This window comes from Cricetulus griseus, chromosome 2 (genome assembly GCF_003668045.3).
Source record: "Cricetulus griseus strain 17A/GY chromosome 2, alternate assembly CriGri-PICRH-1.0, whole genome shotgun sequence".
Taxonomy (NCBI): Eukaryota; Metazoa; Chordata; class Mammalia; order Rodentia; family Cricetidae; genus Cricetulus; species Cricetulus griseus.
In genome coordinates, this window is record NC_048595.1 from 235,093,537 (window position 1) to 235,110,123 (window position 16,587).

A 16,587-nucleotide genomic window follows, 5' to 3' on the forward strand; every position below is an offset into this window, starting at 1 on the left:
CTATTTTATACGCCAAGTAAGATTAAGACTAGATCCTGTAATGCGCTATGTCACCCCAAAATTCATCTTATTGATATTTTAAACCCAGTATCTCAGATCATGACTTTATTTGGAGTGGTCAAAATAAAGTTGTACAGAAGTGGGGTGGGCCCCTTAGGCAATGTGTACTGGTGTTCTTATAACTAGGGGGTATTAAAACAAAAACACTATGAGAAAACTTGTAAAGAAAATGGCAAAGATAAAGTACCCTCAACCCAAGGATCAGCAAAGAATTCCAGTAACCTCCAGAGCCAAGGGCTAGGACAGAGGCCCACAATCCCAAATGGAACCCCAGAACACTGTTACCTCAGGTTCGAACCTCGAAGCCAAAACATCTTTGTCAAATCTACCCATCTGTGGCAGTTTATTCTAACAGCTCTAGCAACTTGAGGATGCAGAACTTGACAGCCTAATGGGACAAACACCTAGATTTCACTTCAAGAGTAAAGACATTTACAATCAGTAAAACACACAGCAGATTCTACTGTTCTTCACCATGTTTATTTCCTTCAGCGAGTTATGGCCCTGTTATTCTCATCTCAAGGATCCTCTTGCCCTAAGGCCATGTTCCACTGCAGGCCCTTCCCAAAGGCTACGAAGAGCTGAGGGTTTCTACACAGAAGAGGCTCCCAGTGTCCTTTGCACAGTCTGTGAGAGCAGTGCTTAGTATCTGTACTTTGTAGAGTAGTCCTTGGGAGACACCACTAGACCCCGGCCCTTTCGGGCACCACGGTACACAGTCTCTATGATGTCAACCATTTCTTGCTTGTCTTCCATGGCCCAATTGATCTTGTTGTTGTTGCCAGTGCCCAAATCAATCATGATATGTTTGTTTCTGAAAGAGAAAAGAGCAGCAATGCTCACAAGAGAATTCCACAAGCAAGCCCATTCTTCCTGCTGTTCTAAGCTACTATAATGTAGTCAAAGAGACCACAGTCCAAAATCAAATAAAAACAAACACTAAATACTATTCCCTAGAAATGTAATGCAGCAATCATACACTTTTCCTGTGCGCACACACACACACACACACACACACACACACACACACACACTTTTAAATTTAGATTTTTTTTTTTCTGCTTTTTCAAGGTTTTCTCAGTGGCTTTGGAGGCTGTCCTGGAACTAGCTCTTTGTAGACCACGCTGGTCTCGAACTCACAGAGATCTGCCTACCTCTGCCTCCCAAGTGCTGGGATTAAAGGCATGCGCCACCAACGCCCGGCTTGATTTTTTTTTAAAGGCAGAGTTTCTCTACATAGCTCTTACTGTCCTGGAACTCACAATACAGACCAGGCTGGCCTCAAACTCAGAGATTTGCCTGCCTCTGCCTCCCAAGTGCTGGATTGAAGGCATGCACCTGTGTCTTACAATTGTACATTCCTAAGACTATAAAGGCCTACAAAAGACAGTTGTAGTGGGCGTTGGTGCTACACGCCTTTAATCCCAGCACTCGGGAGGCAGAGGCAGGCAGATCTTTGTGTGTTCAAGGCCAGCCTGGTCTCCAGAGTGAGTGCCAGGATAGGCTCCAAAGCTACACAGAGAAACCCAGTCTCGAAACACCCCCCCCCAAAAAAAAGACAGTTGTATCACTTAGAAAGACAAGTAGTTTTCCATAGTTGGCACTAATTTTCCTGAAAAAGCAATGAGTAACTTTTTCATGTTTTGCTTACAGGAACTTGGTACAGATTTACCAAAAGTCTTGTAACTGTGAGTTGAGAATGGTGACTTGCATGACCTTGCCTGCCGTGACTGGGAAGCAAATTAATCCTTTAGTCAGTTGTCTTTCAGAGGAGAGGTCCCCCCCACTCCCTCAGGAACCTGTATTTGCACTTTCTGAATAAAGATGTTAACTCCTGTTGTACCTCCATGAATTTTTCAAGTTTGCGAAGGTCTAGTTTTATTCACATCTACAGGATCACATTTGGCTTCAACTATATAGTCCATGATCATGCCCCACTGGTTCTGAGAGCAATGAAGAGGTTGGTCTGACATAATTTCTGTATGTCAAGCGTTTGCTCTTAGGATGGCATTCCATGTCCTCAGTTAGCCCAGGGATGGGGTGGACACCACATTGCCTACAGCCCACACCCACAGCAGACCTGCTGGACAAGCACACTGAACATGACTTGTCTTTTACACACCTAGCAGGTGTGTGATTTAGACAGCCTTCTTCATCACGTGTCTCTTTGTCTCTACAGAGAGAGGAGTGTAGCTTCTCCTACTCTCTGTCCCCGACCTAAGAGTAAAACCTGCTCTTGACACTTGTTATAGAATTTTGGGTTGCAGAGGGAAGAGGAAGTTTGTCTTCTTTTCTGAGTATACCATCTGCCCTAAAGACTCAACTATGCTAACTATGTCCTGCTTTGCTTATAGGAAGAATGGTAATCTCAAGGAGTAATGGGTAAAATCCTATGGTACTTCCCTGTGACACTGTGACTACAGGTGCTCTTCTGCCTGTGACTCCTGAATGTGACACTACACAGGACACTCCAGGCAGGAATCAAGCTCCTCTGAAGTTGGCTTTAAAAAGGGATTGTCCTGCATTATATGGGTGAGTATAACCCTCCTTCTAAGTGGCAGAGTTGGAAGTCAGGACTGTATAAACAGGACTCACTGTGACAGACAATGGATGCTGCCTTATTATGGGCGAGGAGCCTTTAAGAGCAGAGTGGCTCCCACCAACAGCAGCAAGATGCCTTAGACACCGGAAGAGACTACAGACAATTCCACAGCCTACACGTCCTGCCTGTGAGGCCCTGGCAGGGAATCAGTTGGTCCTGCTCATCTCCAGAACTGTAAGTTCATACATGAGAGCCAGTTTACACTGCTGAATCTCTGTGTAAGATGAAACAAACACACAAACTGCTTATCAATTTGGACACTACTTTTGACTATATACCAACTGCTTTAGTAATTACAGGAGAAACTTTTGCTGAGCAGTGCCAATGTCAAATGGAGATCTCTTTCCAAATCTCCAGCAGAGTTTGAGATGATGAAACAATGTTGACTTGTATAAGCAAAGTAGTTAAGTTCAGGTTTTCTTGAATTTTATCAAAAGACACCAAATAACATGGGGAAGGGCCCAGGACCAGCACAGGAAGATTTGGTGGACTTTGCAGAGCCCCCGTTGAGGGCCCTACCCTGCCTGGGGAGTGGTGGGTGGATGGGGTGGGGGTAGGCTGGGGGTGGGGGAGGAGGGATGGGGGTGAGGGGAGGGAGAGGGAGAAGGGACTTACATGTGAAACAAGCTTGTTCCCTAACTAGAACTAATAAATAAATTTAAAAAAAACGACACCAAATAGTAATAATATTTAACAAGTGGAGCTACATTTTAAAAGGTTTATTCAACAGTAGATTTTAAAATGCCAGTAAGAATGTCTCCCATTTGGGCTGGAGAGATGGCTCAGAGGTTAAGAGCACAGGCTGCTCTTCCAGAGGTCCTGAGCTCAATTCCCAGCAACCACATGGTGGCTCACAACCATCCATTATGAGATCTGGTGCCTTCTTCTGGTGTGCAGATATACATGGAAGCAGAATGTTACATTCATAATAAATAAAATCTTTAAAAAAAAAAAAAAAGAATGTCTTCCATTTAATTACACTTCACACCAGTTTCTGCACAGTATTTCAAACGTGTAATTTGTTACTGAGTCAATGTTAAACCTGGAATTGCTACTTTGAAATCATTTAAAAGATTCACATTGAGTGCCTTGTGGTAAAACTTGCATAACTGACTTCCTTCTAAACAAAAGAATCTGTCTGATCACACTTCCATTAAGTAACAGCTCTAGGAAACATACCTGAAGAAAAACATGACAGTACATGGGTCGTACAGCTCATACATCTTGTTGAAGTCGGGTACTTCTGTAATATCCACAAGATAAATAACTGCAAAATTTTTAACCTAGAAAGAGATTTAAAAACTAAAATATCAAATTGGCTTTCATTTCATAATCATTTCATTTCAAATCAAAGTGAAAACAAGATTGTGTAACTGGGCATTTTTTCAAACCAATTATTAAATATTTGTCCCATAGAGCTGACAGAGGAAAACCCCAGGATGCTACCAGGGTTCTGTAGTGCTAATTACAGCTCACTCTGATATTTCCAAGTCACTTGGAAACTAAACTTGTTTCAGGCATCAAGTTAATAGTCCTGCAGAAAATGTCCACAGCCCTCTCACTCACCTACCAAAAAGCCACATGCATTTTTGTAATTTGTACTTTGACAAATAGTCATTACATGAATTAAGCATGCTCTAAACATGTTTATAAAACTCGACTATCCATTCTTCCCAACTGCTTCTGCTTCAACACTTGTAAACAGTTACTGTCCCACGAATGAAATATTCTACAATTTCAAAGAACTTTCTAGTTTAAATTCATCAGTTCAGAAAAATTTTTTTAAAAAAATGAGAAGACAATTATCTTAAATCTCACAACTGCTGTTAATGTTTTTTGCTAAGTTCTGCCCCACCTTTTCCTAAGTATATTCTAAAACTATACCATTTTAATAAAGTGTGATCATATTGTATCTATGTCCTGTTTCAATTATAGGCATTCTCATGTAAATTTCCAAAGACATTTTTTGCTTAAGACATGCTGACCTCCACCTGACACACGTCGAAGGATGACCTTAACCTTCTGGTCCTCCTGCCTGAATGCTGCGTGTCAAGATTACAAGCTGGCACCACACCTGGTTTTTTGGTAACACTGGAATTGGAACCTGGGGCTTTATGCATGTTAGGTGAGAATTCTAACTGAGCCATATATTTAGCCTTCACCAAAGACCAGTTTTTTAGCTGCCTGGTAATCCATCAAATGGCTACACCATATTTAGCACTCTTTGGTTATTTTCTTCCTGAGATTCTACGAGTACCAATAAGACCATCATGCACATTGCCTTTACATCTTTATGTACACATTTCATCATTTCCTAAGGACACAGAGGGTGATTTGCTCCTTAAAAATGCTCTGTGCACTATATAAAGGCACAACTCAGACACGTCATAGTTGAACTGTGCCCAGGAGTCTTAATTCCCAACTCTAAAACTGAGAAGTGACTCCAGGAAGAGGGTCACTGCAGATGGTTAGTCAGGGTCAAGATGAGGAGTGGGTCAGAGACTGCTCTCTATTAATAGGGACAAGGTTACATGACGGCCACAGGAAAACACAGGGACTAGAGACATATATACAAGCTGAAGACACCAGTGACAGCTTGCCATTACCAGGAGTGGTACCAACCAACAAACCAACCTACTTCAAAACCATTTTCCATTCTTCCTTTAAAAACCTTTAAATTTATTATGGGTCTGTGTGTGGGGATGGGGGTGTGCCACCGCACGCATGAGAAGGTCAGAGGACAACTTTAGGAGCCAGGCTTTTTACCTGAGGGTTGAGCTTAGGTCATCAGGCTTATGGGGCAATAAATGCTTTTACCTGCTTGCTAGTAGGCCATCTTGCTACACACACCCATTCTTGGACCTAATGTCTTTTTATTATCACAAGAACCTTAAAAGGCTGCCCTCAGAGAGTAAGTCACTACCTGGCACAAGGTCATCTGATTCCATCATCTTTCCTAAGTTGCTTTAACATCCCTGAAGTGTCAATACTGCTGAGTTGGTCTTCACTTTCCTCAGCTGAAGACTAGAGATTGTTCAACAGGTAAGAGCTCTTGCCATCAAGGCCAACAACCTGAGTATGCTGCAACGCATATGATGTGGCATGTACTCACACAAAACAGGATCTTCCATATCTTGTATGTTTTGGGTTTGTCTGAGACAGGATCTTACTATGTAGCCCAGGATGACCTCAAATTTGCTATGTAGTCCAAGGGGACCTTGAGGCGTGATCCTTCCGCTTCAGCCTCTGCAGTGCAGGGATTACAGGTTTACACCGACCTCTCCTGACTAAGACATTTCAGGGCTTTTTCCTTTGTGGCACTGGGGATTGAACCCAGGGCCTCAGGCCTCCTAGGCAAGCATGTTGCCACTCAAATAGTTCTGGCATTTTGTGTTTTTTATTTTGAAAGTCTCACTAAATTTTCCTAACTGTCCTTGAACTCAGAAGCCCAGGCAGGCTCTGAACTTGTGACCCTCCTGTTCCAAGTTCTTAGACGGCAGGCACTCACCATTATGCCTACTTCCTTTATTTCTTAATACGACTAACACTCTTACAACCTACCAGATGGGCATATAATCTAGTGATTGGAGTGTTTGCTACATGTGCAAGGTCCTAGGTTCAATGCCCAGTGTGCTCTTCCACCTAGCCACCTGTAAAAAACAAAACTCTAGGAATGTAGGTCAGTGGTGGGGCACTTGCCTAGCACATGCAAAGCCCTGGACTGGATTGACAGAACCACAAAAACAACAAACCCCACCTGAAATGCAGTTTAGAAAATTTATGCGGAGTACCATGGCGTCTGGGATCTGCTTCCAATGATACAGCACAGACAAGCTGGAGAATACCACACTGAGAGTGGGACAGGCACTCTAGTGTTGGTAGTATTTTGAAAACTGGTAAGGAAATTCAATCTACCACAACAAAGTGACAGTTTACACTTAACAAGTACACCACCTGTCTATAGCTTTAGTGGAGATCTTTTGTTTCTTGAGACAGGGTTTCTCTGTATTGTTCTGGAGTTTGGAGGCTGTCCTGGAACTTGCTCTGTAGACCAGGCTGGCCTCAAACTCAGAGATCCACCTGCCTCTGCCTCCCGAGTGCCGAGTGCTGGGATTAAGGGCATGTGCCACCAACACCCGGCCTTAGTGGAGATCTTAAACATGGTACATGGTGCATGCTCCACTGCCAACACATCCTGGTACAAAAGGACTATGCGCCATGTACATGTCATGTCACAGTGCATGGAGATACGTGCAGATACCATCTGCACATTCTGGTGCACAAGGGATGCTGCTCTTCTATTAGCCACTCCAGAAACACTGTGCCCTCACACGCCATGCACACACCTTAGCTGGGTCTCACTCTGAATGCCTATCTGCTTTCCCTTCATATTCATGTTGAAACCATTAGCCAATCACCAGGACCCAACTTTCAGAGTAAACACACTCTATTCTGGTTTTAAAAATAAAATAGCTCACTACAAAAACAGGCCACAGAATCAAGAGATTAGACATGGAGACTGTATTCCATTTTCTCTTCTACTGGCTCAGGATCAAACCCTACAGTTAAAATATGGGGACACGTAGTGACTGGGGAGAGCACCTGACTAAACACCAACCTGTCTGAAGACACAAATGTTTCTCCTGTGTCTTCAAGCTCAGTCTGGCCCACCATCATTTGATGAAGACTTCATGTCAAACACACATACTGTAAGGACTTACAAAAACATTTCACGGCAGATTGGCTCAAAAATGTCCACGAACCTACTACATTGAAGAAACTTGTCACTCATGAATTCTAACCCTTTCTACAGTCTTGGAGACCTTGTTGGTGTTTCACGTATAGAGATTAAGGCTCAAAGAGATCATGTGGCACCAAGCCCCATGGAAAATAGCAGAGCTGAAACTGGACCCAGGTCTGTCCAACACCTCTGGATAACATTTCCTGAGCCTAGTCATGAAAATTGTTCCACTTAAAAAGGCAGAGGCAGAACTGCAGAGGGTGGGAGTCATTCAGGTAGAGAGAACTCTGCCTATAAAGACAAACACACAGCCTGGTGGGAGGCAGAGGCAGGCGATCTCTGGGAGCTCAAGGCCAGCCTGGTATACAGAGAGAGTTCCAGGACAACCCTGTCTTGAAAAAACAAAGGGGAAGTGTGTGTGGGGGGGGCAAAGACACAAGAAAGCAGCCAAATCCTTTATCTAACTCCTGTCAGAAAAAAAAGGAGACACCCTTCTTGAAGGGCCAATCTGCAAAGGCCTGTACAGTGGCTGGGCTCAAGATGTATCCAAGTCCAATTGGTACAAAATGAGTCTGAGAAAGCTCAGCACCAGGACAATGGCTTGACGGAGGTGCTTGGAATGAACCTGAGGCTGGGCTGGGGAAGACCACCTCACAGCCACATTTGCTTCCAGCAGGGCCCAAGCACAGGTGCTGCTGATGCCGGGGCTTCAGTGTTAGCATAGAAGCCTTTTACAGAGCCAGTGCTTAGTGTGTGTGAGGCCTGCACAGGAATCTCCAACACCAAACCCAACCAATAAGGAGGTACCTGTGTTGACTGACCCTTGGGCTGTCACAGATGGGGCAAAACAGGGAAAAACTGCACAAAAGTTCTGAGCTGAGGTAGTCCCTGGGAAATAAGACAGGAAAGGATGGAGAGGTGGATAGGGAAGGAAAGTGTCTCTTCAGCCTTAACTCCCACCAACATGGATCTGCTGTGCTTCTTCCTGGTCCTAAACAGCCCTGGGATTCGGGGGTTAAGTCACAAGCCACAGGACTTCCTGTGTAGTCCCATCTTACCCAGAACTCACTCTCTATATCAGACTGGCTTGGGACCCAAGGAGATCTGCCTACAGAGTGCTGGGATCAAAGGGGTATGTCACCACACTCTTACTCTGCCAGTGGCCTGTTGACCTTACGTGTCACAAAGCAGAAATACTCTACATCTCATATGCATTACAACAAAATTAAAATAAAATTGCCAATGAGAAAACTGCCTTCTAAAGGATTTAACTGCAAATCCAATGAAAGGTCAGAATACCTTAGCCGTCTAGACTCTCCAGTGCCCCAAATAAAAAAAGAAACTGGTAAGAGGAACCATGTCCTCTCAAAAATGAAAACCTCACCTGTTTTATAAACAAGCACATAAATATTCTACTTCATCCATCTCACATGGCTTTCCACACTGGATGCTGGTTCATAGCGAAACTTAAAACTTTTCATTTATTTTATATCCTGATTGCAGTTTCCCCGCCTTCATCTCCTCCTCCCCTCTATGCCCCCATCCATTCTTCCTCAGTCTGCTTCAGAAAGGAGCAGGCCTCCCATGGGCATCAACAAAGCATGACCAAGCTCCTCCCTTGCATCAAGCTGGGCAAGGCAACCAACCCAGCATGGGTAATAGGTTCCCAAAAGCCAGCTCAAACCCCAGGGACAGGCCCTGATCCCACTATTAAGAGCCCCACAAACAGACCAAGCTACACAATTGCCATACACAAGTAGAGGGCCTAGGTTGGTCCCATGCATGTTCCCTAGCTGTCGGTTCAGAGCCCATGAGCTCCCACAAACTCAGGTCAGCTGTCTCTGTGGGTTCCCCCATCATGACCTTGAACCCTCTGGCTGGTACAATCCTTTCTCCCTCCTACAGAACTCTAGGAGCTATAACCCGAATTAAGAGTGGAACTTTTTTTGTTTTGTTTTGTTTTTTTTCGAGACAGGGTTTCTCTGTATAGCTTTGGAGCCTATCCTGGCACTTGCTCTGGAGACCACACTGGCCTCGAACTCACAGAGATCCACCTGCCTCTCGAGTGCTGGGATTAAAGGCATGCGCCACCAACGCCCAGCTAAGAGTGAAACTTTTTAAAAGGCCTTATTTCCTATTCTTCACTGGATAAGGAAAGAAAGTCATCCAGAAGTAAAGACAGTGACATCACAGCCTTTTACCTTCCTTTGCATCACGACTTTGAGATCAACCTATAACCCGGAAGGGTGGAATCTGTTACCTCCTCTGAGGTGGCCTTGGGACCAAATACACAGTACTAGGTAAGATTAACCAATGAATTTTCACAACCAATGTGTATTCCTTTTTGGTATCTTTATTTCTTCAGATTAGAGATTACAATTTCATTTCTGCTTGTCACTTCCTTAAGATCTACAAATTCTTGGGTATAGAAGTCCAAGTCACCTTCTCCCACTGGGAAAGGGAACATTCTTCTTCAAAAGGAGGGAGGCAGGGCAGTTTCCAGAGAAAGCAAGAGTAGGTAACTTCCACCAGACAGAGGCAGAGGGCATAAGGACTAACTTGATGGTCCTGCCTACTCAAGAATGCAAACACAAATAAATGGCAAACGCTAAAAGCTGGGGAGCTTTCAAGTTGTTCCTGCTTCCTGTTTGGCATCCTAGACAAAACCCTACAGGATACACACAATCAGTGCAGGACAACTGCAAACAACACAATGGCAGCATGAAGAAGCCAAGGAAGGTGCTGCCATGGCAGTCCTCAAGACTCCTTGGTTCCCGCACAGCAGGTTCTGTGTCCAGGAGTGCCTCATGATCAAATTAGGCTATGTGGAAGGTTGCTGCTAAGCATTGAAAATGAAAAGCCATTTGGGTCACTGTGAAATGACCCCAGAGTAGGTACTGCAGAGCACAGCCAGGGTTACCAGGAAAAATGTGGCTAGAAATACAAGAAGTTATAATGCTCAAGCAGGCTCTAAGAGGTGGAATCCAAGTCCTGCAGGCTGTCTTGGACATCAGTGATGTCTTTGCTGTCACTGCCACTATCATCTCCGGCCAGGTTCTCCTGCTGACAGGCCTCTTCAGAACCAGGAGTGTTGCCCTGATTCTCCTTGGAACCCAGAACCACATATCTGCCTTTCTTCAGCACCAGCTGCCGTCTGAGCTCATCTGCCATCTGTGAGAGGTCTCGCTTCATAGCATATGCATCCTCTCCATCTGCATAGTACTTGGGCTCCACCTCACTAACCTGGAAGTTCAGGGTGTTGGAATAAAGGTGCAAGGCTGCGCGGTTGCTCTTTCTGACATGCAGGGATACATACTTGGCGCTGAAGTTCTCGATCATGGCTCGTGAGGCCTGGTCCATCAGCTTCTGGGCCAGGCCGAGACGCCGGTGGGAGCGTTTCACAGCCAGTGAAGTGATGTGTCCGTGAGGGACATCATCAGGATCCTCCTCCATTTTGGCCAGGACATAACCCACAATCTTCCCGTCCTCATCCTCAGCAATATAGGAGAGCTGGGGCCAGGAGAGGCCGTGATAGAAATAGTACTTCATCTGGTAGTTCTCCGGCAGGCAGAGCAGGTTGCAGTGCTGCATGTTCATCAGGTCATCTGGCCGAGCACGGCGGATGTTCATTTTGGCAGCAGACAGGCCTATCAGGCTCCAGAGAACAAGAGAGGATGCCACGGAGCACAAGCGACACCAACACCGTTTGCCTCGAGGAATTGACACAAAGGCGTATTTCAAAACTTAAGAAACACAGCACTGTCATAAATGTATCTTTGAAGAATATGGATTTAACAGGTATCCTGGTCATGTGACCTTAGTGCAACTACATAATCTTAATTTTGTACTCATGCTTGCAGAGGCTCTCATCCATCAATACTTGGGGAGCAGGGTTTGGCAAAGGCTGAAACCCTTCTAGTGAGGATGGGGTCTCTGCCTATGAGGGTATATGTTCATGTGACAATTAGCTGAGAAGGTACCAACATAGCATTCAACCTCCCCGGTCCCCTGCTAACTCCTAAACCTTCCTGGATTCTATCTGCAATAGCAGTGTATGCAAAGCATCTCAAAATGGGCTGCTTGGACGCTGGCTCTTGCTTCCATGTGGGCTAGAATAAAAAGTCAGCAGTACTGTTTATCCTGCTACTGTCCACCCATTTATCAATTTGTAGTTAGCTAAAATTTTCACCTGTGTCTTATATAAAACTGAGATTAAAGTAGATGTTCACTACTTTTTTCTCCAATAACCATTTTGAAAATCTAAAACTAAATGGAAAAACCCTGCTTTGTATATGCCCATGTATTTAATCCCACAGTTGCAGAGTTTTAAAAAGCACGGGCAACATTTATACCTGCTTCCTGAAGAGCATGACTCACAAACTCCACAGTAACATCCAGGTATACACTGTGCTTGTGTCTGAGGCCCTCACCTAGCTGAGTGCTGACCTCCAAAGATCAACTAACTCAATCCTTCCTGTCATGTGTTATTCTGTAGACGCTCTATAAACATCATTTGCCTTGTACAGCTTTCTAAAATTGTGTATATACATCTGCATTCATAATTTGCGTGCATGTGGTAGACATGCCATGGCATGTGTGTGGAGATCAGAGAACAACTTGTGGAATTGGTTCTTGACTTTGATGTGGGTTCCTGTGTGGCAATGCCTCCATCTGTTGAGCCACCTCACCAGCCACAGTATCTGTTTCTTTCATAATACACCATCACATGTCAATATGTCTCTAAAGATACTTTCAATGCCATTTGTATGGGCTTTTTGACATACAAACTGTCTATTTCTGTGTGTCTCAGTATAAATGAATACAGATCTCTAGAGCATTTCTGTGGTTAAGTGTACTCCTGCCCTATGAGAAAGGAGATCACAAGTATATGAAATAGTCTCTCTTCAAAGTCACATGAAATTAGCTCTACAGAGAACTCAGTAAGCTCCAGACCTTCAGGACACCTGCTTCCTACCCACCTTTCTCCCTTCGCTATTTAATTCAAAACTAGCCCAGCGTCAGGTGGAGGTGGGCACAAGAAGAAGAAGTACACTGGCTAACGAAACACAATCTAGGGAAAATAGGACACCCAAGTCCAGCCTGAACACAGAACTTTTACTCACTTTAAAACAGCTGGGATATCCAAACAGGACTCATACAAGATGAGAAAGATCTCCCACTATCTTCCATTTCTGTGGAGGGAGATTTTTACATAGTTATACTGTTCTTTACACTAAAATCTTTTTTCAAAAATTTCTGTTCCTCAAGAGTTCCCAGAATTAAGAATTTATATTTTGCCATAATACTAAGAAAGCAAAACATTAAGTCTTTTTATTTCAAATTACATTTTTAATGGCGATACTAAAACACAGTATTAAAGGTTCATTATACACAGAGAAACCCTGTCTTGAAAATCCAAAAGCAAAAACAAACAAGCAAGCAAAGGGTTTATTACAGACAGGGAAGAGATTGCTCAGTGCTTAAAGAGCTTGCAGGGCCCAAGTTCAGACCCCCAGAAACCCACATTACAGGTAGGCATAGTGGCCTACCTGTAATTCTAGTCGTGGAAGATGAAGACAGGGATCCCAGGAGCAAGCTGGCTAGCAAGACTAGCCTTATTGGCAAGCTCTAGTTTTAATGAAAGACCTGCCTCAATGGGTAAATACGGTGGAAGAAGAGGGCCTGATGATTATTGCTAACACACACTTTGGGCCACCATCTGCAGGTGTGTGTGAAAAGTAATGGTCGCTGGGGGACAGCCCTCCTGCCTAGCACACCAGCACCACAGTTTTTAAAAGGGAAAAGATGCAGTGAGGAGGTGGCCGAGTGAAGACGATGGACTGCTAAAGGGGAAAAGAGCACACCTTTAATCCCAGCACTCGGGAGGCAGAGGCAGGTGGATCTCTGTGGGTTCAAGGCCAGCCTGGTCTACAGAGTGAGTTCCAGGACAGCCAGAGCTGTTAAGACTAAGAAACCCTGTCTTGAAAAACAAAACAAAAAGAATGTAATCAAACTTTTGAACAAAAGCAATTTAGAAGACTAAAGAAAATATCTTAAAACAAGACTAATGAGCCCAATACCAAATACAATATGTATCAGGTAGAACTGATAGCTGTCACCTGCACCTGACACAGTACAATGAGGAAAGAGAACATGTCTGGCAAAAAAGTTCTACTCAACTGGGAAAAGCCAAAGGCATCATGTCCAGCCATCCTGACAGGAAACCCCACCAGAGGTTGCTCATGCCACCTTGAGGTTAGGACAGTTAGCTGTCCCTAACACAGACTCAACGACAGAGTGGCCTTACTTTTAGTGATGGTTCAGCATTTGTGTAATGGACCCAACCACCTCATTCTTGACTCTAGTCTCTGACTGGCAAGACAGCGGCACAGGAGAGAAATTCTGCCCTCTCACCCCCCCCAAGCCACACCCACAGATCTTCCCTGGAGTCCGAGAGGAACAGGGCAAGAATGGTACTGTTGCCCTCAGCTTAATTTCCACCAAGGGTTCCTGAATTTCCTGGAACCCTCTCTAACAAGGCTTCACTTCAAAAGCAGTCCCAAGACACCAGTGACAACTGAATGTCGGAACTGTCCTCTAACGTTCTCTCCTAAATCTGAAAGCAGAAACAAACCAACCAACAGTCCTCGGGAAGCCAAACAATGCTCCCTGTCCTACATATCCCCCCCCCACACACATACGCACTCCTATTTCTTACTCCAAAGAATTTCTTTGTGTTTCTTTGTATTTGTGGCCCAGTGGTAGAGCACTTGCCCCAGGGCCTGGCTTCACTTGCAGCACAAGTAAATGAAGTAATAATACTACTGGGGTGCCACTTGGAAGGTAAGAATCACTTTTAGCCAGTTTACATTAGCAAATTCGTCAGTTCTATTAGGGTTTATTCTTCTTTAAAACAAACTCTCAGGCTAGGCAGAATGGCAAATGCCTTTAATCCTAGCCCTAGGAGAGGGAGGAAGAGGCAGGCAGATGTCTGTGAGGGGTACAGACATCTAGGCCTGGTCTACACAAGTTCCAGAGCTACTAAGGAAGGCCCTGTCTCAAGAAAACAAAATATTCAAATTACTTATGGAATGGTATCATTAAATATTTTATCCTTTACTGTCTTTGCCATTAGCCCTATTGTTACAATTACAAAAGCCTGAGTAAGTTATCCTAAAATTGTCTCAAGGAATTCACAAAGAGTAAACCTCCTAAGAAAAGTGCTTGGAGATTCATGCCTATAGTTCTAGGACTTGCGATGAGGTGGGGATAATGAAACTTCAAGGTCAGCCTGGGTACACAATAAATCCGTTTCCCCCTCTCTCCCCAAAAGGGAAAAAAAAAAAAGTTAAAGAGTTTACCACGATATTAACCTAGAAGTTCTGCTCTTACCAAGAAAAGGCCAATCCTGTTAAACTACTTAGTAAGCTCCAACACTCCCAAGGCGGCTTGCAAACTCACCCTGCTGACTGGCCTGGATCTCAGATCAGTCTGCCTCAGCTTCCAGAGTGCTGGGAGTAAATGGGTGTGCTGCCGCACACGGCCCGAGTGAACTCTTTTAAAACCACAATCAGGGTCCACAGTAGGCACACCTGTAATCCCGACACCGTAAGGGGCAGAGTCTGCACGGTAATGACTTCAAGGTGCGTCTCGGTTATCTAGACCTATCTCCGAACAATTCCCTTCCCCGATCATTATTACAAAAAACCCATCATCACAATGAGTCACCCACTTTGGGAGGAAGAGCATCAATCTCTTCAGAGTTTACGAAACTACCTCTGGCACAGCCGTCCCCACACGTGTTCACGAGCCCCGTCTCTCCCTCTCCCTTCTCGTGAGTCCACGGGTGTGCAGGGAAGGCGGGGCTCAAGCGTGAACCTCGCTGCGGGGCCCAGCCGAGCGAAACCTGCGCGGGCCGCGTTACCTTCTCGGCGATGCTGTACAGAACCTCGTCCATCTTCATGCAAGTGGGGTCCCAGTCGTGCCCGAAACGAATGACGACCACGCGGTCCTCCTCCGAGAGGATGGCCTGGTCTACCTGCCAGCCATTGTGCAGATGCGGAAGCATGTACGACATCCTGAGCCGGCCCGCGCGGCCACGTGCCGCGAGCTGCCTGCGGGAGCCAAGGGCTGTGAGGTCGCGACCCCGCCCGGTCCCGAGGCCCCGGCCCGCTCCCCAGACTCCGCCCAGGGCCTCTGGGCGGACCCCGCGGGCCACCGCCGCCCTCGAACCTCCCCCTGCGGCCCAGGGCCCGAGGCCTACGCGGGGCCCGGCTCGCCCCGGGACCCCACCCCTGTACCTCCATCGCCACGGGGGCCTCACCCAGCAGCCCCCGGCCCGCGGGACCACACCGGCCAACCTCTAACCTCGTGAGAGCCCACGCGGCCCACCGCCTGCTCCTCCGCGCAGCACCAGCGCCCACCGCGCCCGCCCGCCCGGAACCTCCCGGCGTACGCGCTGACGTTTCGCTACCAGTGCTGCGCAGGCGCACGCTTGACGCGCGCGCGAGTGCGCGCGTGCGCAGCGAGGACGCAGCGAAGTTCCCGGTTTCCACCCGCTGCGGACCCGCCTCGCCAGCAAGCTCTCCAAAGCGTGACTGAAGCCCAAATGTCCCCATCTCATGGCGCACCTAGTATGGGGGGTGGTTTGCCTCTACTTTTTGTTCGGCTTTTCGAGACAGGGTTTCTCTGTGGCCTTGGAGGCTGTCCTGGAACGCTGGAGACCAGGCTGGTCTCGAACTCACAGAGATCCGCCTGCCTCTGCCTCTCTCGAGTGCTGGGATTAAAGGTGTGCGACACCACCGCCCGGCCAAGAGTCTTTTATTATTATCGAGTTAACTGAATTAACTTCGGCCCAACACAGCGGAAGGAAATGTATTGGGGGAGCAAGGGCGTGTCTAGGGGGGGTCTGCAACGGCTTCCGGGCTTGGGCAGCCTGTCCTGTGTTGATTGGCCAACTGGTTGCTATGGCCTGTAGGCCCTCCTAGGGCTGTTGCTATGCTCTGCCCATCAGCTAACTTCTGATTGGTTTCTTGCCTGGTGGGTGTCTGACCTAGGGCAGCTCCTGCAAGGCCAGAAGGCCAGAAACCAAGCCTGTGTGCCGAGTCAGGGGCCTTTGTCTCGCCAGATGGAGTGTCTGATCCCTTCAATACCTGTAGGCAAAACATTCATACACATAAAAAAA

The 16,587-nt window shown here is 46.1% G+C and overlaps 2 protein-coding genes across 9 annotated transcripts; both read right to left on the minus strand.

Moving 5' to 3' along the window:
• Positions 1–518: 518 nt before the first annotated feature.
• Positions 519–16,182, minus strand: Txnl4a (thioredoxin like 4A). 8 transcript variants are annotated; one of them, XM_027403664.2, is made up of 4 exons: positions 16,034–16,182; positions 15,328–15,517; positions 3,842–3,945; positions 519–874 (listed from the first exon to the last, which is right to left on the minus strand). In XM_027403664.2, exons 2-4 carry the CDS (start codon positions 15,478–15,480, stop codon positions 703–705), a joined length of 429 nt encoding a protein of 142 aa, XP_027259465.1. In that variant the 5' UTR covers positions 15,481–15,517; positions 16,034–16,182; the 3' UTR covers positions 519–702. The 8 variants fall into 8 exon arrangements, with proteins under 8 accessions (XP_027259465.1, XP_027259458.1, XP_027259464.1 ...); XM_027403657.2 differs by lacking the exon at positions 16,034–16,182 and adding an exon at positions 15,771–15,903; XM_027403663.2 differs by lacking the exon at positions 16,034–16,182 and adding an exon at positions 15,727–15,828.
• LOC103158544 (N-alpha-acetyltransferase 11) lies at positions 9,751–11,063 on the minus strand. Its single transcript, XM_027403666.2, has one exon. The coding sequence runs from the start codon at positions 11,031–11,033 to the stop codon at positions 10,374–10,376; it is 660 nt and encodes a 219-aa protein (XP_027259467.1). The 5' UTR covers positions 11,034–11,063; the 3' UTR covers positions 9,751–10,373.
• Positions 16,183–16,587: the final 405 nt, after the last annotated feature.